Consider the following 25,094-nt stretch of genomic DNA (forward strand, 5'->3'; position numbering starts at 1 on the left):
GTAGTTGTGGTGCGCGGGCTCCAGAGCTCATGGGCTCAGTAGTTGCAGCACGTGGGCTTAGTTGCCCCATGGCATGTGGGATCTTAGTTCTCCAACCAGGGATCGAACCCACATCCCCTGCACTGGAACGTGGATTCTTAACCACTGGACCACCAGGGAAACCCTGAGGCTATCAATTTTCCTCTGAGCACAACTTTAACTGTGTCCCAGGTGGTTTTAGTATGAAGAATTCATTTCCTTACTGAGATACTTTTAACAATAAAAGCGTACTGTATTACCTGGGTGATGAAAAGTGAAGAAAAAAAATACACAAAACCCAACCCCACTAGAGTCCAATTACATCATTCCAGGATTTCCCTGCAGCAGTCAGAGGGGAAAATGCAGGAATTAGGAATGATGAAGGGCATAGCAATGGCAGAGGATTTGAACTTGCTTTTCAAAGAAGGAGACGGGCACTCTTTTAGCAGGACGAGGTTCAAAAGTTGGGTCAGCAATAGGGGTGGTGGGGTGGTGAGAAGTGGATTTTAGAGAAAGAGTGCCCACGGCAGGAGATTTCATCTTCAGAGTAAAGGAGGTTTTTTGGTGGTGCTTATTTTGATTTTTTTTTTTTTTAAAGCATCAAAGGAAATGTCAAGGAAGAAAAAGCAAGCTGTAACCCAGGATGCAGAATGCAAAGTTCTGCTTCCTCTCCTCCTCCATGAGGCCCCATCAGCAGGAGGACTAGGGGCACAGGGGGTGTTTGCAGCCTTTCAGCAAAACAGGGCAGAGAGCTGCTTATAAATATGCTCAAACTGCTCTTGGGCTGTTGTGCTTTTGCCAAGGAAGGCGGCAGGCATTTTTAGGCCCCAGGGTGGGTTGTCCCAAACAGATGGCTTCAGATTGTTGGGGATCCATTCAACAAAATAACTGCTATTTTTGTTTCGTATATTAAGCATCTGCTCAAAACAGGGCACGGCTGTGATGCATTTAAGGAGGGGGGCTTATCAACAGCTGGGGGAGGGTCACAGCTTGGAAGGGAGGGAGGGAAAGATTTGGGGGTTAAGAGGACCCCACTAAGGGACCCCACATGGGGATGCCCTAAAAGTCTGGGCAGTGAACCTTGAGCCTCTGGACAATCAGACCCAGGACCAAAGCCTGCCTCCCCTGCTGACCCAGTGACAGCACCTGAGATACCTCCAGGGTGGGCAGGTAGAGAGAAGGGCGTCAGGTCCCCAAGGTGGACCCCCTTGTCTACCTGCTTCCTGACTCAGAGAGAGAGAGAGACAGCCGGTGTGATTCAGGGCAAGGAGCCCGGGACCCAGGTTATGCATAAATGGGAAGTGGGGAAACTGATGTCCAGAGGGAAGAAGTGACTGGCTGGGGACCCAACAAGGCAGGACCCTGAGTGCTGGACTCCCGGTTCCCCCAAGGCTCAGTGTCCTGCTCAGTCTGTACCAGGGCGGGGAAGGCTCTTGGGCCTGACTCTCTGTGGAATAAGGTGGGAAGGCAGCTGCTGTGAAGGAGAGGGGTGAGTGAGGAAAAGCGAGGTGGGAAGACAGTAGACAAAAGGAGAGGGAAGGAGGAGGGGCACGGAGAGGAAGCAAGAAGCTGGAAGGGCCAGAAAGACAGCCTGTGTTCAATTTGAATTGGGAGAGGCGGGCACCCCTGCTTTTCTCAGGCTACTGAGAGCTTTTCACGGTCTGCTTTACAAGACACTGGTGCTGGAGGGGTGCATCTGATGAGGAGGACCTCAGGGCACCTTGTCAGGAGCTGGGATGGGGGTTAAGGTATTGCTAAGTGACACTCTGCAATCTAATGATGGGGCAACTGTTCTCCCAGACACCCTCTGAGCCAGCGCCTGAAGCTTTGACCATATGGGGGGCTCTCTTTAAGAACAGTAAAACAGGGACTTCCCTGGTGGCCCAGTGGTTAAGACTCCATGCTTCCACTGCAGGGGGCGCGGTTCTGTCCCTGGTCGGGGAACTAGGATCCTGTATGCGGTGCAGGGCGGTCAAAAAAAAAAAAAAAAAAAAGAGCCATCTCTGGTTTCTCCTCCTCCATCCTCTGTAACCCAAGTCCCACCACCTCCGTGGAGCCGGGGAGGTGGGAGCAGGTGGTCCCAAGAGCTTAGACTTGCGGGTCAGGCTGATTAAATAAAATTTACATTTTAAGGCAGGACAAGAAAATTTTAACTTAAAATTCTCTCTCTGTCAGTTTGGGCCTCCTCCCTCCCCTTTAGTGTGCAGTGTGCATCTGCATTTTGCATTAACCAGACCTCCTCAAAGATGGAAGTGCCTACTTGACTGTGGAGATCATTTTTTTTCTTTTCTTCTGATGCCAGCAATGTAACTTCTTAGAAGACTGGCATTCTTTCCCAACTCTGTAAGGGGTCATGGTGACTCACTGTTCACTTTGTTTGTGCTTACCTGAACTACACGCCTTTGATGAACTTTATGTAAAATGTCAGTATGTCATTTTGATGTATGATCCTTTGTCTTAAAAATGTATATGACTGTGCCTTTGACTTCTAACAGGTGGAATGGTTCTCAGAGCTTCTGAGAGTCTCTCTCTTGGGTTACAACCCTCAGTTTGGCTTGAACAAAATTCTCTTTTTCCTTTTTGATTGTTAATTGAATTTTTGTTGACAAGACAAACTTGGGCTGGCTAAGCCACTTCCTGTGTGATCCAGGCAAGTCACTGCATTCTTGAAACCTCAGTTGTCTCATCTGTAAAATGGGCAGGATATTTACCTCCTCAGGACCACTGTAAAGATTAAATAAAATAATATGTATAGCACTTAGCACAGTGTCTAACATATCATAAGCACTCAATAAGTGGCATGCCTGATATATGGTAAGCATTTTATATATGATTATAATAATCGTCTAAACTGCTTTCCAGTTTCACTTCAAATGGCATGTCTTCCAGGAAGTCTTTTTTAAAAACATGAAGTGTAACATCCAATAAACTACATAATTAAGTGAGAAGCTTGGTGAGTTTTTACATAAATATGTACCCATGTTACTACCACCCAGATCAAGACACAATATTTCCAGAGACCCAGGGCCTCCCACATCTCTCTTCCCAATCAATCCTCTTTGCTCTCCACCTCCAAGAGATAGTTGTTATCCTGATTTCTATTGTCATAGATTAGACTGTTCCTGAAACCTCATATGTATGGACTCATAGTGTATACTTTCATGTCTGGCTCAAAAAGGCTCTGAAATCTAGAGATGAACAGAGCTCTGTGGTTAAGAGTTCAGGCTTTGGGCTCAGACATACCAGGTTCAAATCCTGGTTTGCCCAGAAATTGACTATGTGCCCCAGAATGCATTACGTGTCAGTTTCCTCATCTTATAAGATGGATATAAATCATCATACGTACTTCATAGGATTTGAGGAGGGGATTAAAAGAGATAATGTGCGTGAAGCATTTGGCACATCAGGGTGCCAAGGAGGTGGTGCTATTTTTATTCATCTCAATTATGTTCTTCCTCTCCCATCCCCATCCTCATGGCTTTTCATGGAGAGACAAATGAAGTCCAAACCACAGGAGTACTCACTGGTTTCTACTGTCTATCCTTACCTCCCACATGCCAGGGTTTGAATCCTGGCCCTATCACTTATTGGCTGTGTGACCTTGGACAAATGGCTCAGTTTCCGCGTGTGTAAAATGGAGATAATAATAGTAAATACCTCACAGGTGACTGTTAGGGTTAAATGAACTGATATATGTGACAAGCTTGGAAGAGTGCTTGACACACAGTATGCCCCGTATATGCTTGCTTCCATCACCATGTCACCATCACCGTCACCATCATCATTGTTTACCATTCTGCTGGGGAGGGGTAGTCACCTGACTATGCAGGGTGGTGGAGGGGATCTGGTGGTCCGACTCATCCTTTTCTTTACCAGTCTTTTGTTTTCAGCCCATCCTTTCACTCCCACCTCTGGAAGTACCTGGTACCAATGATTCCTGAACTTTTCCAAGGTTCCGTGGTTGAGTGGCTAGTCTCCTTCTGGAGGTTCATATTTCCACTTCCTTTTTTCTATTCACTCATCAACCCTCAACCATGTGCTGTTCATCTTCCAAAGTTTTGTCACCATCTCTCATCTCCCATTGCCTCTCTTCCTGTTCTTTGTGTCCTCGTGGATTTAAACTTTTTTAGAATTCCCCTGCTAGTATTTTAGTGAGGTTTCAGGAGGAAAAAGAATCCGCCTGATATAATCAGATCTATTTTTCTAAAACAAAATCCTGAAGCAAAACATTAACTGTTCTTTTCTCTTGGGGAAGGAGCATATGGGAATTTGCTTTATTACTTTTCTGTGTTTTTTTAAAGTTTCATTTAAAAATGAGAGAGAGAGGTTCCCCCTTATTCAAAAAAGTTCGCCTGATTCTGATCCCCTGTGGGTCATCCAGCCTTTCTTTTCCTCTTTGTTGTCTTTCTTGCAGAAAGATAAGTCCATACTTTTTCAAGAAGTTTGGAGGATAGCCCCCCTCTCCTCTCAGTCAGTCCTTCCCTGTCTGCACTCTGACTTTTGCCCAGGTCACCAGTGACCTCTCAACGACCAGACCCACCGATGTCTTTTATTTTTAGTCAGAGCCCTGGGGCATGAGGTGTTGTTAGCTCTGCCGTCTTTCTGCACTCCTGACTCACCCTGTACCTCTCTGACCATTTCCTCTCTGCCTCCTTCTGGTCTCTGCTCCGTTCACTCAGCCTTAAACTGGAGTTCTTCCCAGTGTCCTTTACATGACCAATCCCTAACCCCCTGGGTCACGTGAGTCACTCTTCCTGAAGTCATCCACATTGTATGTGCTGACAGGGGTGCCCAGATCTGACTCCTGACTTTGAACTCATACCCAACATTTTCTCAATGAAGTCTAACCTGCCTATCCCCTTTACAATGCAAACTATCTCCCTCCAACCCCTACCCAAGCCTAACCCTGATCACCCTACTCTATTTTTATCATCATAGCATTTATCACCTTTTTAACATACTAATTTACTATTTACATATTTATGGTGTTTCCCCCTCTAGAATGTCAGTTTCGTATCTACAAGGAATTTTCTCTTTTGTTCATTGCTGTACCTGCAATGACTAGGACCGTGCCTGGCACACAGTAGGTGCTCAATAAGTATTGCTGAATTAATGAATTCACACTTTGCCTATGCCAGAGGTTTCCAAACGTGGCAGCCTTTGTGTCTCAGTATGTTTTCACAGCATCCCAGACCCAAAGAAAAACCCGATAGCTCTGTTTATGAAGTAGTCAGGACCAAACAACTTCCGTTATATCCTAACAACTTAGTAGCCATTTGAAAAAACAGTACCCATAAATTGAAAGAAAAAAAATTTCATGTAATTCTAAAACCACCACTCCTTACTAACAAGATATGTGCACCTTCTCAGACCTTAGAATCCACATCAGACATTAACACTCTCAGTCTCCTGTTCCACATTGATTTTCATGAGTTATTTTCTTCTACCACATCGATTGCTGAAAACTCAGTTTCAAAGACATGTACGTCATAGAAAGAAATGTAGCAGAGTCTAATGTTGAAACTATGAACTACTTCCAGCTAGCAGGTTCCACAGTGTCCGACAGATGATAAGCATCATTGTGTTTCTCTCCAAAATTTAAAATACTCCACCGTGTTCCTATTTGCTGTGGCACCCCAGGGTGCCTCGCACACAGTTTGGGAACCGTGGGCCTATGCTCTTTTCTTTGGTTGGATTTGATCTTCTCTCTCTTCTCAGCTTCCAGGCTCAGCTCAAATGCCACCTCTTCCATGAAGCTTTCTGGCCCCACTGGCCAAAAACAAACCACATCTAAACCAAATTATTTCTCCAGTTGGAATGAAAACTTCTTCCCCTGGGATCCCACGGCAATTTAACACGTAAAAGGCATGAATTGTTCTCTGATAGCCAAGGTGTAAACAATGTCATATTTCTTTATTTCTCTAAATTGAATAAAACTCGCTTGAAGCCCCCACCGTCTGAGGTTGCTCAACTTCATTTGGATGGTATTTTTGTGTGGCTCTCTCCTTGTTCCTGGGCTGGATCAGGACTACGGGACTTTCACAGTCCAGGCAAAACTGAGCTGTCCACAACAGCTGTCCTCAGAGGCTGCCACCACAGTGCTCACCAGTCCATCCAAAAGTGGTTGGCCCTAATCTGCTGCCCCAGAGCCAGGCTAAGCAGAGGGACTCATTCCTGGCTCTCAGGGCCACGGGGGAAGGTCCTAGCGCTTGGTGCCCAGGCATTCACACCACCACCACCCCTGTCCAAAGCCCTGACCGCTCCAGGACTCTATGTGCATGGGAGAGAAGTCAGTGCTCCTCAGAACCTGTGCCTTGGGGGAATCCAACCTCCCCCTTCCAGAAGAGGTATTAATCCCCCAGAGTTTACATGCAGGTAACCTGGGGACTGGATGTGGCCCTCAGAAGTGTTTTGTTTAGCCAGTGTGGTGTTATTAAATTTTTTTTTTAAGAAACTTACTTATTTTTGGCTGCATTGGGTTCCCGCTGCTGCATGTGGGCTCTCTTTTTAGCTGCAGCGAGCGGGGACCACCTCTCCTTACAGTGCACAGGTGTCTCATTAAGGTGGTCTTTCTTGTTGTGGAACATGGGCTCCACGAGTGTGGGCCTCAATAGTTGTGGCACATGGACTCAGTAGTTGTGGCTCACGAACTCTAGAGCACAGGCTCAGCAGCTGCGGCGCACGGGCCCAGCTGCTCTGCGGCCCGTGGGATCCTCCCGGACCAGGGCTCAAACCTGTGTCCTCTGCACCAGCAGGCGGACTCCCAACCACTGCACCACCAGGGAAGCCCTACATTTTTTTTTTAATCCATTGCAACACTTCGACTTACTGGGGGATGCCGAAATGTTTACAATCAAGATCCTTGATCGTTGCACGTAAACCAGTGGCTGGAGCTGAGTAAGGACTGCCCCACGCCCCCCCAACTCCCCGCAAGGCACGTGCTTCACCCTTGGCCACATCTGTAGTGTTACTCACATCTGCCTGGCCCCTACACTCCTTTGAGTTTGAGAACCTAGCCTACGCTTTTGAAAACAAAGCCTTTTTCATAGTGTATTCCGACCTCAAACACAAAAAACTGTTAACTCACTCTTTCCGGCAAGGATGTACCAACCTGAAGCACTCCAGGCCCTGCCGCTCTTCGTAGATGTGGGCGGTAGTGGGTGGCTGCGCTGGAGACAATTACATTTTCATTCTCTGCCCGTGAACTACAGCAGCAAAAAAACAGGAAACCGACTGAACGCTCCATAACTGTATTCAGCACTGATGTATTCAGACTCATTATGCCAAATTTAATGATATTAATAGCTAACATTTATTGGGTCCTTAATAGGTTCCCGGTACTAGGTAAAGAATCTTATTAACATTATCTTGAATTCTTTAGAAACTGCTTCTAGAAGAATGCAGCAGAATCTAAAAGCCCAGAGACCAGGAGGAGGGGGTGGGGGTGAACACGGAAAAATGCAGCTGATGATGCAGCTTAAAAGCAGAAGGGAGGCAGGTGCAAGCCCGAGACTGTCGGAGAAGAGGCCCAGACTCTGGACCCAGGGCCCTCCAAGAGGCCCAGACTCTGGACCAGGGCTCTCCAACAGGCCCCTGTACGTGGGGGGCCCAAGTCAGTTGGTCCGCGCTATCAGGGCTGGTGGAGGCCACGGCACTCGGTTTCTTCCGTCTCTCCCTGCTCCGCCCCATTGCCTACTCCGGGTTGTTTGTCCCTCTCTCCCCGCCCCCACCACCCCCGTTCTCTAGTCCCTGACCCCCTAGCTTCTCCCCTCTCTGTTCGGCATCCGTCTCCCACCTGCCGGGCTCCTGGCGCAGCGGCCAAGCCGCAAGCAAGCTCCCCGCCGTCACGTGACCTAAGCGTAAATCACAGGATTCTTCCCACCCCTAGAGGTTGGCCGGCACCCTGGTTCTGCAGAGGCTGCAGGCCGCGCATGCGCAGCTACAAGTGCACCTGCCCAGCGGGCGGGCGGGGCCGCGGACCAAACCGGCGCATCCAGGGGCCGCAGCCCCCCACCCGACCCCCTCAGGCTGGGCAGGGGCAAGGGTTAGCGGACCCGCCTGAGTCCCGACTCCCAAGAGGTTCGGTTCCCGTTGCTGATACGCTCCCAGCAAGAGGTCCACACATCTAAACCTGTCCTTGGGTCAGGGAGCTGCGGCTGCACCTGGGCGCTGGACGTTCTCCTCTGGGCATCAGGAAGCCAGAGCGCAAGTCCCAGGTCTGCTCTTAGAGCCGTGTGACCTTGGGCAAGTGACTTGACCTCCCTGTGCCCCTGGAAAATGTAATAGTAATAGCACCGGGGGCTTCCCTGGTGGCACAGTGGTTAAGAATCCACCTGCCACTGCAGGGGACACCGGTTCTAGCCCTGGTCTGGGAAGATCCCACATGCTGCGGAGCAACTAAACCCCTGCGCCACAACTACTGAAGCCTGCGCGCCTAGAGCCTGAGCTCCGCAATAAGAGAAGCCACCGCAACGAGAAACCCGCGCAACGGCAATGTAGAGTAGCCCCCGCTCGCCGCCAACTAGAGAAAGCCGCGCGCAGAAACAAAGACCCAATGCAGCCAAAAATAAATAATAAATAAATAAATAAATTTATTTTAAAAAAATAATAGCTCCGACCTCGTGGGGCCGTAGTGAGAATTCGATGAAAATTCATGAGAGCCCTTTGCGTGGTGCCTGGCGGGTATCAAACGTATTGCACATAAAGAATACAGTGCAAAGGATAGTGCTGTGTGATGACTGAGGGAGGATTTTATCCTATCGTGCAGGTCATCACCCTGGGTCCTCAGAGGCACCCTTCTAGAGAAGCCTGGAAGTTTTATTGTCCCTGTTTCACAGATGGAGAAATCAAGGCTCAGAGATGTCAAGAGGTCTTGGAACAGGTCTTGCATTCTACATCCAGAGAGATTCCAATCCGACACTCCTGAGTCAGGGGTTCCTGAGTGAGTTCACAGTCTGTCACCCTACTCGCTTTTTCAACCATCCTATTTAAAACAACATCTGTTCTGATTTTTGCCATCCCTATTAAACATCTCAGGTACACATGCACAGGAAAGAATTTCTTTTTTTATCCTTCTGTAGGAAATAAGGAGCTTCTATGTTTTATTTTCTGTGGACTTTAAGGAGGTCTCCAGGCAGGTTCCAGGCCACCCAAAAGTCCTGGAGTTTTGCAACAAGGCCTACCTCTAGCAGCTTTCTTTCCTACTCTGTCCCTCAGACTCTCTTCCCTCTGGTCACACTGGTGCCTCTCTGTTCCTGGAAAAGTCAAACTCCTTTCTGACACCTTCTGTATATCTGCCTAGGACACTCTCCCTGTCCCCTCTCGCTACCTTTTACTAATCTCAGGAAGCCTGCCCTGACTGCACCCTACCTGGTCCACTGGGTCAGGTGCTCTGTCATTTGCTCTCAGAACCCTCTGTCCTTCTGCTTCAGCACTTATTAGAACATTAACTCCTTGATTCCTGTCTGTCTCCTCAGCTAGAATACCGGCTCCTTGAGGGCAGTCTCTGTTGACACGTGCCAGAGGGTCAAGGAGGGAGCATGTGGCATCACAAGTGCATCCTAGTTCCCCTCACATTTACAAACTATCTCCTCCTTTTCCAAATGCAACCCAAGGTTATCAGTACCTTCCTTGGGTAAAAGGCAGAGCCTAGACACGAAGAGATGACAGGTGAACACTTTCCCTTTCTGGGAAGCCATATGAAGGTCCTGTTAGGGTGGACTGAACTGAGGATGAGAAGATGGTCAAATCTTCATGCCCTGGGGCTGGTGGCTGAACTAGGACATGTGGTCCCTCGTCCTGGCTCAGCCAGTGTTCACTGTGTGACCTTAGGAAAGTCCTCCTTTAGGCCTCAACTTCTTTAATTGTTGCTCAGTATAAAATAATGGTTCAGAATTCAGATTCTAAAATTAGATCTTTCCTTTGTCACTTACTAGCAAGGCATTTATCTTCTCTGAGTCTGTTTCCTCATCTGTAAAATATTATATTTCTTAATAATATAAAGAAAAGGAGCTAGCTCACAGAGCTGTTCCAAAAATTTAATGAGTATTCATTGATATTATGACTACCAGTTCTCTTGTCCTTTTTGACTTTAAATTGGCTCAACTCATTTTTCTTTGAAGCCAGAGGGGAGCCCTGTCCCATATTTCAAAAGCAATCTCCCCTGTCAACTAAATCGAGCAAAAACTGACCTGGGACCACTTTGGTAAATGTGGACTCCAGGAAGGAGATACTGATCAGAGTCGTCCCACAGCATATTCCTATTCGATTTGGGACCTAGATATTTCTAGACTTTTGTTGCCCAAAGACTAGGATCGGTGTCTGCCTTGTACATGGCTGGAGCTCCAATGCCTAGAACAGCGGCTTACATATAGTAGTGAGAGAACAATAAATATTTGCTAATGAATGAAACACAACCTGAGAGCAAGTCTAGTACCGTTTTTGAGCCTGTTTTTTTTTTATCTGAAAATGGAGATTAAAAACAATGTCCAATTATTGCGAGGATTTAATGAGATGATGCATGTAAGAGCTCAGTGAATGGTGGATTTATGGATATGGGTACCCAAAAAGATAAAGATGGTGTCGATAAACCTTACGTTACGTTGTTTTGGAGAGTGCGTACTACTAATAAGAGATCTAGTTTCTGAGTTCCTTTTGTGGGCGGGGGTGGGGGGTGGGGGGGTGAGAGGTGGATGTAAGGCTCCCAGAAATAGGTAAGACAGACCACAGCGGGGTTTCAGGAAGATGGAATGCGTCGGTAGCCTGAGGCCAGGGATTCAGGTGCGGAGGCTGCGGAGAAGATTCTTGGACCCAGCGCCCCGGGAGCGCGCGGTGTCCCGGCCGCGCGCGGCGCGTGAGGTGGGGGGAAGGGCGTGGTTCTCCCACCAGCCAGGGACCTCCTCGCTTCCAGCCGCATCTCGGCGGGCGGGGCCGAGCCTCCGGGCCGCAGTGCGATTGGCGGAGGCGAGCGGGTGACGCTAACGGCTGGCGCGAGACCCCGCCCCTGGCCGGCCCCGCCCCCCCCGCGCGCTGGCGGGTCGGGAGCCTCGCTCTGGCTCGCGCCGCGCCCCCGCGCCGAGTCCGCGCGTCAGTCGATCCCGAGCGCGGCTGCAGGGCGGCTGGCTGCAGCTAGCGGAGCGCGGCGACCCGGGGAGGCGGCGGTGTCCGCAGGCGTCGCGTGAGGAGGCTCGGAGCCCAGAGACTCGCGCAGCGCGATGGCCCCCATTGGCCTCAAAGCGGTGGTCGGAGAGAGTAAGTGGAGTCGGGGTCCTCCCCGCAGGCGGCGGCTACGGCTGCCCGGGAGAAGCCGGGCGCCGTACCTGCCCGCAGCGCCCCGGCCTCCGCGCTGGCCTCTCGCCCCGCTCGGCCCGGGGCTCCTGGCTGGGAGGGTCCCGTTATTCCGGCGCCGCCCTCCTCGGAGGGAAGTCCCTCCCGGCCTCCTGCGGCCCGCGCCCTCTTCCCTTCTTCCCCTGCTCTTCCCTTCCCGCATTCCTTCCCCTTCCGCCCCCCCCACCTTTGCTCCATCCCTTACCCTTCATCCCACCCCTCCCCTCTTCGCCCCATCCCGCTCTTCCCTCTTTACCTCCATCTCCCTCCACCCCCATCGCTCCATCCCTCCCCCTTCACCCCTGGCACCCCATCGCTCCCCCTTCACCTCGCCTTTACCCCCTGCAGCCTATTATCCTCCCCTGCACCCCCATTCTTCACTCCCAGTACCTTCCCCTCATTTCCTCTCTCCTTTTCCTCGCCTTCTTTATTCCCTAAGCTCCTTGATTCCACTCCTTTTCCCGTCTCCAGTCCCTCCCTCTTTCCCACCCTCCTTCGTGAGTCGTGACGAGCGAGATCCCGGCCTGCGTCCTCCTCCCCCTTCCTCCTCCCTCCCTGGAGCCGGAGCCGCGGTCCCCGGCTGCAGAGACCCACCTGGGAGCGGCTCCGCGCGCCCTGGCTCCGACGCGCCGCTCGCCCAGCCTGGGCCACTCCTGGCAGCTGGAGAGAAGCCTGTTTTCCAGAGGCTTGGCTCTGCTGGGCTGAGGCCGCCTCTGTCCTCCTCCCGATCCTGGGTCTTGGCTTCAAGGGCGGGGTCTTATCCGGGTCCTGAACTGTCTTAAATCACCCGGGAGACGAGGAAAGCTTTAGTGTGCGCGGGAGGAGTGGCCCTGCCCAGCACCGCAGTCTGCAGTCTGCCTGTTAGCAGGACTCAGCCGATGCTTGGTTTCGGGCAGTTCCAGCCACTGTTGCAGGGAGGAAATGGTTGTTCGTGGGTTTGGATGAAAGGCTCAACGTAAATGGATTTTTAAAAATGGATGGTGGAGCGTGTGGGCTGCAGCGGAGTGAGCTGTGACGGTGGTAATATTTGGAAAACGGCGTCCCCAGTGCTAAATAAGCTTGATGATCTGTGTAGACAAATCGTGCCTCTTCAATATTTCGGCTGTTTCTTTAACAGAAAATGTGAGAGGATTGCTGTAACTTTCGCTACCTCTTTTGGAATTGAGAGAAAATTAAAAGTGGACTTTGTGGGAGAGGATAAGAAAGGAAATAGAATAAAAATGGTGGAAATTAGTTTCCTTTCCAATGATTCTGTCATATTAGAGCAATTCCTCTCTCTCGCTCTCTCTCTGGTTGTCAAATGTTTTTGACTGTAATGGTCCTTTTGAGGCATCATAATTGTTTCTTCTTCCTTATTCTTTTCGTCGATATATAGAAAATATTCCCAATTGTACAACCTTATCTGACCTATTACACCAGAAGAAAATTGTTGTAAAAATTGAACCCCAAAATGAGCAAGTTTTTTAAAAAGTGCCCACGATGATTATCGCCTGCCTTCCCCATGTGGTAAAGGTTCTGAATCACGTACCTTCTATTTTTAAAGGCCAATCAAAGCCTTTAAAAAGGCTTTAGGACTGAAAGGACCCATAGGGATCCTTAATGTCAACACCCTCATTTTACCTTTGGGAAAGAAATGGAGGCTCAGAGCAGTTAAATGACTTGCCAAAATCAGTGTTAATTAATTTTTTAAAAACCTCTTGTCCATTTCCTTGCAGTATTAGTAAAAAATAACTTTCTTCATTGTTCTAGATATACCATTTCCTTCCAGTATGCCTTTTAAAGGGTTGTGAAATGTGGATTGTTATGTTACATTCTTTTAAATGTTATATTTGAATAAGGTGCTTTTAAAACAAAATCCCGAAAACAGGTGTTATAGAAATCACGTTTTTGCATCCTTTTGCTGTGACCCTTGTTCATGCAGGTAGCTCCCCCCAACTTTCAGAAGCAAGTATCAAAAAAAAATTAACGTGCAATATGGTCAAAATTTATTTTCTGAAATAAAGCAAAGCCACTGTTTACAAAAATAAAACCAAACCAATTTTACATAAAGTTGGTGAATGTGTGAAAAGCATTCTATTTCTATAACAATTGAGTTACGTATAAATTTTGGAAAAACTATTTTTGCAATTCTTTGTCAGTGACACAAAGAATTCTGTTAATTCTGACTCCTAATTTCGGATGGGGTTTCTAGCTTTGCCTTTTTCCTCTACAAATAGGAGTAAAACAAAGATGTTTTTTAACCAACACGCACCAGTTTAAATGTCATCTTCACAGCCTGGTCTTCCCGGTCTAAATTAACACCTCATAGTCACTGTTTATCATATTCCCTAATTTTATTTTCTTCATAGCACTTAAAATGATCTGAAGTGATATTGTTTCATTTTTTGTTTTTTTGGTTGGTGGATTTTTTGTCTGTTTGTTTTTGTTTTTTGGTACTTGTTTGATTGTTTCATCCACTTGAATGTTGCTTCCGGGAGAGCATGGTCTTTATCTGATATGTTCATCCCTGTATCCCATACCAAAAACAATGGCTGGTCATAGGTGGTAGCCAATAAATATTCATGGAATGAATCAACGTTCTTAAGGATATGACTGAGAGGAAGGTAAATGTAGTTTTTGGCTTCCTGTCACATCTTTCTAAGTTGAGTTTTAGAGTGGCAGTAGGTACGGATACAACAAAAGTAAAGGAGATGGGTGTTAGCTGTTCATTCAACAAAGGTTAGTTCAGAGCCTGGTAGGAATTATGGGGGAATACAGGGACACTAAAATATGGAACAGTGTCACACTGTTGTGACAGACACAGACAATCCTGAGATGCCCTCCCTGTCACTCCCCTGACATACTTAAGGTATAACCAGTGTATTGCACTTCTTTGTGTTGGTCTCCAACTAGACCAGAAGCTCTTTCACGGGAGAGTAGGACCTCATCTTATTCTTAAGTCTGTCCGGTTTGGGGTTTTTTTGGTATTTGTATACTCCTTTTTTTTCTTTTTCTTCTTTTTTAAATTGGGGTATAGTTGCTTAACAATGTTGTGTTAGTTTCTGCTGTACAGCGAAGTGAATCAGTTATATGCATATATATCCCCTCTTTTTTGGATTTCCTTCCCATTTAGGTCACCACAGAGCATTGAGTAGAGTTCCCTGTGCTATACAGCAGGTTCTCATTAGTTATCTATTTTATACATATTAGTATATATATGTCAATCTCAATCTCCCAATTGATCCCACCCCTGCCTTTCCCCGCTTGGTGTCCATATGTTTGTTCTCTACATCTGTGTCTCTATTTCTGCCTTGCAAACAGGTTCATCTGTACCATTTTCCTAGATTCCACATATATGCATTAAGATATGATATTTGTTTTTCTGTTAAGTCTGTCTTTAGTGTGAGAGTTAGTGCTTAGTCTTTGTAAATGTTGGATGAATGACTTAATCTTTATGTATAGCGATTCAGAGAATGGGCTCTGGATTTGAACTACCTGGGATAAAATTCTGATCTACCACTATTAGCTGTGTGACTTTGGTAAATAATGGAACCCTTTTGTGCTTCAATTTCTTCATCTATAAAATGGGTAATAATAGCACCTACCTTATGTGGTTCTATGAGTATTAAATGAGGTAATGCAGGTATAACGTCTGATACAGTTCTTGACACACAGTAAATTCAGTCAATATTATCCTTATGAAAAGATCAACAAAGAGGTTCAGTACAAGTGTTAGAGGATTGTAAGAAGAGATAGAATACTTCTCTCCTGTGGGGCCAGGGTTTTGGGGGAGAAAGTGGAGTCTTTGGTAAACTTCGGTAAACTTCTTGAACGAGGTGCAAATGAGCTGGAAAATGGAAGAATAGACCTGAAGAATGTATGGATGATTTGTAACCTGACCCAACTTCTGTTTCCAGTTTTACTCATTTCTTTACTTTTTTTTTTTCTTTATTTTCTTTCTATAAAATATAGTTGGGTTTTTTTCTTTTTTTTTTTTTCCTGCTGTTGACTTTGCAAAGAGATTGTAAGAGAAAGGAGAATTTCATTTTTTTTAAAATAATTTTTGATTTTTATTTTATTTATATTTTTATACAGCAGGTTCTTATTAGTCATCAATTTTCATTTTTTAGAAAATTTTAGTATTTCATTTATTTTTTTATACAGCAGGTTCTTATTATCCATTTTATACATATTAGTGTATATATGTCAGTCTCAATCTCGAGAATTTCATTTTTTTTGAGGCATTTTTTTATCTAGTTTATGTTGATGGATGATGTTTCAATTATGTAAATCCATGTTGTAATCCAAAATTTACTCATTCCCTGAAGTTTTGTCAGTGTGTTTCAAAGATGCAAGGATTACAAAATGTACTGTTTTTCTTGTTTCCTAGCTGTTAGCAATTTCTCCTCATGTTAGTTTATAAGAATCACATTCTTTTGGAAAAGAATGTAGTTTCAATTTGTATATTAAATATATTACATACCTTTTTCAGATGGGGCCCTGAGTCATAGGATGTGTCAGAAGTTGAGAGGACACCTAGGTTGAAGCAGTTTTCATTCATTCTTACACTTTTTTTTTTTTTTAAAGAAACTTTGGTTAGCATACAGATAATTTAAGTGTTATATTTTGAAATATATTAAATGCATGTTGCATTTTTCATTTCTAAAATAAGGTGTAATTTGCATAAGTAAAATTTACCCTTTTTAGTGAACAGTTCTTCAAATTTCAGCCATTACGTACAGTCATATAGTCACTACCATAATCAAAATACAGAACAGGTCATCATCCCCCAAATTCCCTTGTGCAGCCCCTTTATGGTCATCCTGCCCTCCCACCCCCAGGCCCTGGCAACCACTGAACTGTTTTCTGTCCCTATATGTTTGCCTTTTCCAGAATGTCGTATCAATGGAATCATACAGTATGTAGCGTTTTGAATGTGCCTTCTTTAAATTAGCATAATGCATTTGACAATCATCCATGTTGCATATATCTGTAGTTTGTCCCTTCTCATTGCCAACTACTCTTCTGTTGTAGGAATGTACTATAGTTTCTCCATTCCCCAGCTAAAGGGCATTTGGGCATTTGAGTTATTCACTTTCTGGGCAATTGCAAATGCTTCTATAATGCTTCTAGAAGCAGTCACAGGTTTTGTGTGAACATATCACTTGGATATGTAAATACCTAGGAGTGGGATTAATGGGTTGTGTGATAAGTGTGTGTTTAACTTTATAAGAAACTGTCGGATTGTTTTCCAGAGTGGCTATACCGTTTTACATTTTTCACCAGCATCCTTGTTAGTCCTTGGTATTGTCAGTTTAAAAAATTTCAGCCATTCTCAGAGGTAGTGGTATCTTATGATTTTAATTTGCATTTTCCTAATGACTAATAGTGTTAAGCATTTTTTCATGTGTTTATTTGCCATCTGTGTATCTTCTTTGGTGAACTGTCCAAATCTTTTGCATATTTTTTATTGGATTGTCTGTTTTCTTATTATTTTAGTTTTGAGAGGTCTTTATGTATTCTGGGTACGTTTCTTTCATCAGATACGTGAATTACAAATATTTTCTCACAGTTTGTGACTTGTCTTTTCATTCTATTAACAGTATTTTTCAAAGAGCAGAAGTTCTTAATTTTTATGAAGTCCAATTTATCAATTTTTTCTTTTATGGATTGTACTTTTGGTATCCTATCTAAGAAATCTCTGCCTAACCCAAGTTCACAAAGATTTTCTATGTTTGTTTTTTTTTTTTTTCCTGTGTTTTCACCTAGATGTTTTATAGTTTTAGGCTTTATATTTAGTCTTTGATCCATTTTGAGTTAATTTTATATATTGTGAGCTATGATCAAAGTTCATTTTTGTGTATATGTAAATTTTTTTGTTTGTGAGTGTCTATTTGTTCCAGCACCATTTGTTGAAAAGACTATCCTTTTTCCCCATTGAATTGTCTTTGTTCTTTGTTGAGAATCAATTGACCATCTTTGGATGGGTCTGTTTTTGGACTCCCTGTTCTATTTCTTGACCTATATGTATGCTTTCACTAACACCTATTCTGACTCAATTACTGTAGCTTTAAAGTAAGACTGGAAACTGGATATTGTGAGTCCTCCAGCTTTGTTTTTCATTTTCAAAATTGTTTTGCTTCTTTTGGTTCATTTGCTTTTCCATATAAATTGTAGAATGAGCTTGTCAATTTCTATTTTAAAAATTCTTCTGGGATTCTGTTTGGAAGTGTCTTGAATCTATAGATTGGTTTGGGGAGAACTGACGTTTTAACAAATTTACTTTTAATATTCTAGTTTCTTTGCTGTATTGCAATGTGAAAATAAAAATTCTTAACTTCACAAATAAGGGAGGAACTGTATGATAAGGAGAATTGCAGCTAGTTTAACAAGGTTGCAGGACACAAAGTCAATTTACAAAAATATATTGTATTTCTATATACTAGCAATGAACAATTAGAAATTGAAATCTAAAATAGTATCATTTATAGTAGAACAAAAACCATGAAATACTTGGGTGTAAATCTAAAAGAATGTGTTCTAGATCTGTGTGCTGAAAGTTACAAAATACTGATGAAAGATAGCAAAGCTTAAATAAATGCAGAGATATACTATGTTCATGGATTGGAAGAATTTATGTTATACTTATTATTTTTGAAACGTGTTTTCAGTTCTCTTGGGTAGATACCTAGGAATAGAATTGCTGGGACATATGGTAATTAACTTTTTGAGGAACTGCCAAACTGTTTTCCAAAGTGACTGCACTATTGTACATTCCCACCAGCAGTGTATGAGGGCTCCTATTTCATAATATCCTTACCAGCACTTGTTATTATCTGTCTTTTTGGTTATAGCCATCCTAGTGGGTGTGAAGTGGTATCCCATTGCGGTTTTGATTTGCATTTCCTTAACAGCTAGTGATGTTGAGCATTTTTTCATGTGCTTATTGACCATTTGTATATATTCTTTGGAGAGATGTCTACACAAACCCTTTGCCCATTTTTATTTATTTTTTTAAAAAATAAATTTATTTATTTATTTATTTATATTTTTATTTTTGGCTGCATTGGGTCTTCGTTGCTGCACGCGGGCTTTCTCTAGTTACGGCGAGTGGAGGCTACTCTTCGTTGTGGTGCACGTGCTTCTCATTGTGGTGGCTCCTTTTGTCGTGGAGCACAGGCTCTAGGCACGTGGGTTCAGTAGTTGTGGCTCACGGGCTCTAGGTGCATGGGCTTCAGTAGTTGTGGCATGCGGGCTCTAGAGCGCAGACTCAGTAGTTGTGGTGCACGGGCTTAGTTGCTCCGTGGCATGTGGGATCTACCTGGACCAGGGCTCGAACCCGTGTCCCCTTCATTGGCAGGCAGATTCTTAACCACTGCGCCACCAGGGAAGTCCTTTTCTGTGTACTTTTAATAAAAACTACTTATTCTTGTTATAACTCTCATCCTGTGTCCTTTTAGACAATTCATTTAAATTTTAAAAATTGTTGTTGAATGGTCACATTGTATCTTCATTCCTAGTTTATTAATTAAACGTATCATATTTTTGAAACGCCTCACTTTTTTTTTTTTAATTAATTAATTTATTTATTTATGGCTGTGTTGCGTCTTGGTCTCTGTGCGAGGGCTTTCTCTAGCTGCGGCTAGTGGGGGCTACTCTTCATCGCGGTGCGCGGGCCTCTCACTATCGCGGCCTCTCTTGTTGCGGAGCACAGGCTCCAGACGCGCAGGCTCAGTAGTTGTGGCTCACGGGCCCAGTCGCTCCGCGGCATGTGGGATCTTCCCAGACCAGGGCTCGAACCCGTGTCTCCTGCATTGGCACGCAGATTCTCAACCACCGCGCCACCAGGGAAGCCCCCAAAACGCCTCACTTTTTAAAAGGATTCTAATATGGTAGTCTTACAGTTAATACAAATAATTTGTTAGTTATAATTGTGATAAGAATTACAAAGGAATGATACAGGGCTGTAGTCTGGTGTAAGCCTGGGGAGGTTAGAGAAAGCTTCCCTAAGGAAGTTGACATCCAAATTACTTCCTTTTAGTTCCAGCTTACTGAGAGTTTTTGTTTTGTTTTTAAAACCAGGCTTAGCTACTGGTTTAGTTTCTTTTGAAACGATCGTACAGTTTTTCTTATTTAATCTAGTAATGTAATATAATTAATTATAATATTGAGCAATCATTCATTGCATTTCTGAGATAAACTTACTTGGTAGACATGCAGTGTTCTTTTTTGGTGTTATCAAATTCTACTTATTATTTTTGCGTCTATATTCATTAGCATTGGAGTCTTCTTGCTGTTCTTTGATCATTCCAAGTATGTTCCCACCTCAGGGCTTTGCATTTGTTGTTACCTATGTCTGAAATGTTCCTCCTTCAGATATCTGCATGCCTGTTCCCTTAATTCCTTTAGGTCTCTGGTCAAATGCCACCTCACCAGTGAGGTCTCCTCTGACTACTTTATATAAAATTGAAATTCCCTCTACTTTCTCATCCCCCTCACCATGCTGAATTGTCAAATCTGACATTTCATACTTACTGTTTTCTTTGTTTTTTTTTTTATCTCGGCCTCCACCAGCCAAATGTAAACTCCGTGAGAGCATAGCCTTTGTTTTGTTCACTTCTGTATCCCCGGCACCTAGAACAATGCTGGTACATAGTGGGCACTCAAGAAATATTTGGAATGAACAGTTGAATACTATGTATTTTATATATATATATGTGTGTGTGTGTGTGTGTGTGTGTGTGTATATATATAATTCCTCTCTCTCTCCCGTCTTTTTCAGATCTTCTGCATCAGAATTTCTCTCTCCTTAAATGAATTGGGAAGTTTCTTATCTTTTTGCATGTTCCAGAATAGATAAAATAACATGGACATTCCTTTCCCTGAATGTTAGGAATGATTTATCCATAAAGCTATTTGAATTTGTTGCTTTTGGGGGGGAAGAGGATAAATATTTGACAGTCTTATAAATTTATTTATTCAGGCTTTCTTCAGCTTCTTGAATCAATTTTGACAATTTATATTTTCTTATAAAATAGGCCTTTCAACCTAAAATTTTCAAATTTATTAACTTTAAATTAGATTTGTATAATTTAAAAAATATCTTCTGCATTGGTAATTGTGATCTCTTTTCTCATTCTACCCTGTTAGTATTATTATTTTCATGGAAGTATTTGGTAGTGATTTGTCTATTTTAATTGTCTTTTAAAAAACTCAGTTTCTTCCTTCTGTGGGGGGTGTGTGTGTGTGTGTGTGTGTGTGTGTGTGTGTGTTCTTATTCTAATTTCTTGAATCAAATGCTTGGTTAACTTTTTTCTAATAAAAGCATCTAAGGATATGAGTTGTCATTTGAGTACAGCTTTGGTTGAATCCCAGAGGCTCCCCACCCTCCCCTCCCCACTGCCCCCCTGTAGTTTTTTAATATGCAGTATTCTTGCCGTTTATTTCTAAACACAGTCTTCTTTGTTTTGGACTAAATGTCACTCTATGATAGGGTGACAAGTAGTTTAATTTGGGGTAAAATTTCGATGCGAAGCAGTTTGCGACTCAGGGACCATCCATGTGTCACCCATCAGATATAAGAGAGCATATCTGCCACAGGATCCAAAAAGGGCTTTTTGAATGTGCACTAAAAGATTTTCCCTCTGGTGTTTTTGGCACATAGCACCTCTTAGACAAACAGGGGTTTGGCTGCTAATGCAGAATCTTTTCTTTAGTGGAGTAGTCAGGCCAAATTGTGAAGTTATCACTGGCAACTCAACAGCCATAAATCGTGAACCCCAGTCCTGTGGCTCGCCTCTGTGAGAAGTGCTTGGAGAATCCCCAAGGCGATCCTCTGATTTGATTGCTTCAATCAGTTTCTCCTGTGAAGGGCTGTTGCTAGCACTGAAGTTAGGGCGAGATAGCCAAGACTTCATTTGAATTGCAGCAAGTATGAGTTTTCCTTGCTTTTTGTCCCCAGGCTTTTTTAAAAATTAAAATTAAAAAAAAAAAAAGTCAGCGCGAAGCAGTGTTGTGGAGTGGAAAGCGTTCTAGACTAGAAGTCAGAACATCCAGCTGACAGTCCCAGTTCCAACCCTTAGGGGCTGGGTGACCTGGACATGTTATTTAACATCTTTTTCAATTGGAAATTCTAATCCCAGCATCACAGAATTCTTTGAAGGCTTGCATTAAATAATAATCAAAAAAATTGCTCAGAAACAATGAGTCATTATAAGGGGTTATTATTATTTTACAGATATAATTACCGAGATAAGTTTGTCTGCTCAAGGTTATGAGTAAGTCCTTAGCAGAGTCAAGGAAACAAATCGCTCATAGTTTTGATAGACACAGGATCTAGTAATCACCAGATAACAGCCAGCTGTTGCCCGCTCAGTGCTCTTTGGGAAAGTTTGCGTTGGTTAAAACAAAGCAATTTGCTTCTGATATACACTGATCTGATCTTAATATATGTCTTTGGGGCTCCAAAGTAAGAATAACTACTAATGGCTCAAGTTGCAAGCTCTCACAGGGCAGATTTCCAATATTCCTTTCTTTCTGTTTCTTATATGCTGATGGTATTTCACTTTAAATGTCTACTAATGATTTGGCCTAACAGCTGACCTTGTAGGAAGTAAATGAGATATTAAGTAATTATTGCACTAGGAAAGCCTATTTTATTCTTGGGAGCTAAAAAATGTAGAGAGATGTGGAGAAAAGTAGAGAAAAACAAACAAATTTTAAAAAAATCATTGGAGCCTAGCTGTGAAGAGACGGGTTTGAATCAGAGTCTCCAGCAGTCACTCCTTGTTTGGAGGATTTCTGAGATGCCAGAGAAACCCAGGACCATACATTATGGCTTGTTTCCATTTCAGCATGCTTTGGTGGGTTCCGGGACCAAGGGTTTTTATTCATTTAGCCAACGTTTATGCAGTCATTCCTATGTGCCAGAAGCTGTGTGGGAGCTGCAGATGTAATGGTGTATAAGGAGACCTGGTCCTAGTGGAATTCAGACAGGCAGCGGTAATACATTGGGGTAAGTGCCCTGAGAGGGGCACTATGGTGTGGTGATGTTGGAGCACGTGGTGGAGCCCCCAACAAGGCCTGGGTACTGAGGGAGGCTGAGGGAGACCCGGAGGATGTGGAGGAGCTGGCCAAGAGGAGGGTGGTGGTGATGGGGTATGGGGGACAGTAAGTCACATAGAGAAATATCCAGGCTTGGCAAGAAAATGAGAAGGCTGGAGGCTGGCTGGAGCTGGGGGCCAAGGGAGTATGCACAGAGAAGTTGGAGAGGTGCTCGGGGCTTTCCTGTGCTTGTGAAGGAACTTTATCCCTATTCCAGGAGCACTGGGACACCACTGAAGGCTTTAAGTCAGGGAGGGACATGGCTTAGAAAGACCTCTGGTTGCTGTGTGGAGGCTGGATGGAGGGTTCAATTAGGAGCTATGGTGGTGGTCCAGGCTGGAGGCGGTGGCGGGGGGGATGGAGAAGTAGCGGCAGGTGGCGAGAAGTAAAGTGACTTGAAGGAGTCTTCAGGGGTAGAAGTGTCAGGTTATGGTGATTGATTGGATGCAGAGGGTGAGGAGAAGGAGTGGGGGAAGATTCCCAGTTTTCCCGCTTTGGCAACCTATTGGAAGTCCGTACCATTCACTGAGATGTGAAAGAAGGAGCAGAAGCAGGTTTGCTGGGGAACGTTTCCTTTTGCAGGCGTTGTGCTTCTGGTGCCTATGGACTGTCTAAGGGCAGATGTGCAGGAGGTCTGGGCTGGAGATTAGGGTTGGGCGTCATCAGGTGTTGGAAAGAGTTAAGAGTGGGTTGGGGGCTTCCCTGGTGGCGCAGTGGTTAAGAATCTGCCTGCCAATGCAGGGGACAAGGGTTCGAGCCCTGGTCCGGGAAGATCCCACATGCCGCGGAGCAACTAAGCCCATGAGCCACAACTACTGAGCCCTCGTGCCACAACTACTGAAGCCCACGTGCCTAGAGCCCGTGCTCTGCAACAAGGGAAGCCACCGCAATGAGAAGCCCGTGCACCGCAACGAAGAGTAGCCCCCACTTGCCACAACTAGAGAAAGCCCGCACGCAGCAATGAAGACCCAACGCAGCCAAAAATTTAAAAAATAAAATAAAATAAATAAATAATTTAAAAAAAAAAAGAGTGGGTCAGATCACAGAGGAGAGGGTGCAGGGTGAGAAGAGGGCCTGGGCTCACCCCTGAGGGACACAAACATTTACAGCCAGGTACAGGAAGAAAAGCCAGCAGGTTTGAGAGTCAGGAGGGAAGGGAGGCTAGCAGAGCAGTGTCTACGATTTTGTGGCTCCCAGGGTCCACCTTCAAATCATCCCAAAGCAGGCCTGAGCCTTCATTCAGTGATGAGTCTCCAGTCTCCAGGCTGGGGGCCTTGACAGTTGGAAACTTTTCAGGACTTACTCTTGCTGTGGTGTTTCCCCTGTGTCTTAAAGTCAGTCCTTGCCTGTCTGAACCTTGTTGTTCAGGATTGTTTTGAGGAGGAAAGAGGAAATGATTATAGCCACTCGTAATGCAAGGCTCTGAGGATTTTGGGTGTTATGCTGTGTCAAGAGGCCATCAAATCGGTGGGGGTAGGGTTGTGGTGTGATGGATTGGGAGATTGGGACTGACGGATATACACTACTATGGATGTATCTGTAAAGTAGATAACTAGTGAGAACAGACTGTATAGCACAGGGAACTCTACTCAATGCTCTGTGGTGACCTAAATGGGAAGGAAATCCAAGGAAGAGGGGATATATGTATACATGTGGCTGATTCACTTTGCTGTACAGCAGAAACTAACACAACATTGTAAAGCAACTATACTCCAATTAAAAGAAAAAAAAAGATGCCATCAAATCATAGAATCTTCAGTCTGGGAAGAATTATAGAGCATCTAGTCCAGCCTCATCCGGAGCAGGAAGTCAGGTTGTACTAGTCTGCTGGATGAATGGCATTGGCAGATCTTCCTTCTCCATGGCTGTTGGGGACAAGCAGTATTATTTTTATGTTCTGTGCCAGCGTAGATTCACAATGACAAGGATAAGCTGCTAGGAGTGTTAGAATGGTAAGGGCGGGAAGGCTGCTTATACTGTGTTTAGAGGGAGCTCAGGACTTCCCAGCTAATTCTAATCCAGTCTCAGATGATCCTCATGAACTTCCCTTAATGGCAGTAGGAACAAAGCTGCTTCTGTTTGGCAGCTGAGGGGGAAAGAAAGAACCTTTACGTTTAGATGATCTTCAGAGCCCCTACTCTGGCAGTGACGGGGTGAAGAGGGCTTGCTGACCTTCTTCTCTCATAGTTTTTCTTCACCCATCTTCTGAGCGTTGGTGTAGCCAGGAGTTGAAGCAAAGAGGCCTTTCCCTGGTCTCTGGACACATCAATATTGTTGGTACTAGTTGCTAGGGATTTGAAGAATAGAACATTGGCTCTGAACAAGAGTCGCCCTCTGCTCTGTGTGAATTTCACACTATAGGCTTTTAACAATAGACTACTGTGAGGTGAACCCCTTAAAATTACTCAGTCGACAGATCTCATCATCTTTTGGATAAAAGTACTTCAGGATTTTAAGATGAGGCAATCATGTGGCCACCAAGAGTTTTCTGGTTTGCTTTCCCTCACATAATCTTGGGGAAAGGGGTCACCTTGAACTTTACTGTTTTGGTTGCATCATGGGGCGTCTCTATCTCTTTCTCCTACTTACCGTTTAAGGAATTTGAAACTCTAGTTAGAGTAATAAGCTTTTTTGAGCTTTCACTGAGACTGAAAGATCTGGTCGGTTTC

General features: G+C 44.5%; 1 protein-coding gene and 1 pseudogene across 5 annotated transcripts in view; one reads left to right on the top strand and one right to left on the bottom strand.

Moving 5' to 3' along the window:
- Positions 1-8,159, bottom strand: part of LOC309633624 (transcription and mRNA export factor ENY2 pseudogene) — a 30,254-nt pseudogene extending 22,095 nt beyond the window's left edge. For 2 of the 3 annotated variants that reach the window (XR_014249598.1, XR_014249599.1), the window contains exons 1-2: positions 7,814-8,159; positions 7,106-7,223 (exon numbers count right to left, since the gene is read on the bottom strand). The product of XR_014249598.1 is annotated as a transcription and mRNA export factor ENY2 pseudogene (transcript). The remainder of the gene's footprint in view (positions 1-7,105; positions 7,224-7,813) is intronic. The other variant, XR_014249597.1, reaches the window with a different exon arrangement.
- A 2,897-nt stretch (positions 8,160-11,056) lies between these two features.
- STXBP1 (syntaxin binding protein 1) overlaps positions 11,057-25,094 on the top strand; it is a 69,974-nt gene continuing 55,936 nt past the window's right edge. The window contains exon 1 of one of the 2 annotated variants that reach the window (XM_082402659.1): positions 11,057-11,268. In XM_082402659.1, the coding sequence (XP_082258785.1) occupies positions 11,232-11,268 (37 nt within the window). In that variant the 5' untranslated portion in view covers positions 11,057-11,231. The remainder of the gene's footprint in view (positions 11,269-25,094) is intronic. The other variant, XM_082402660.1, reaches the window with a different exon arrangement.

Source organism: Balaenoptera borealis (genome assembly GCF_965194805.1).
Source record: "Balaenoptera borealis genome assembly, chromosome: 8".
Classification (NCBI taxonomy): Eukaryota; Metazoa; Chordata; class Mammalia; order Artiodactyla; family Balaenopteridae; genus Balaenoptera; species Balaenoptera borealis.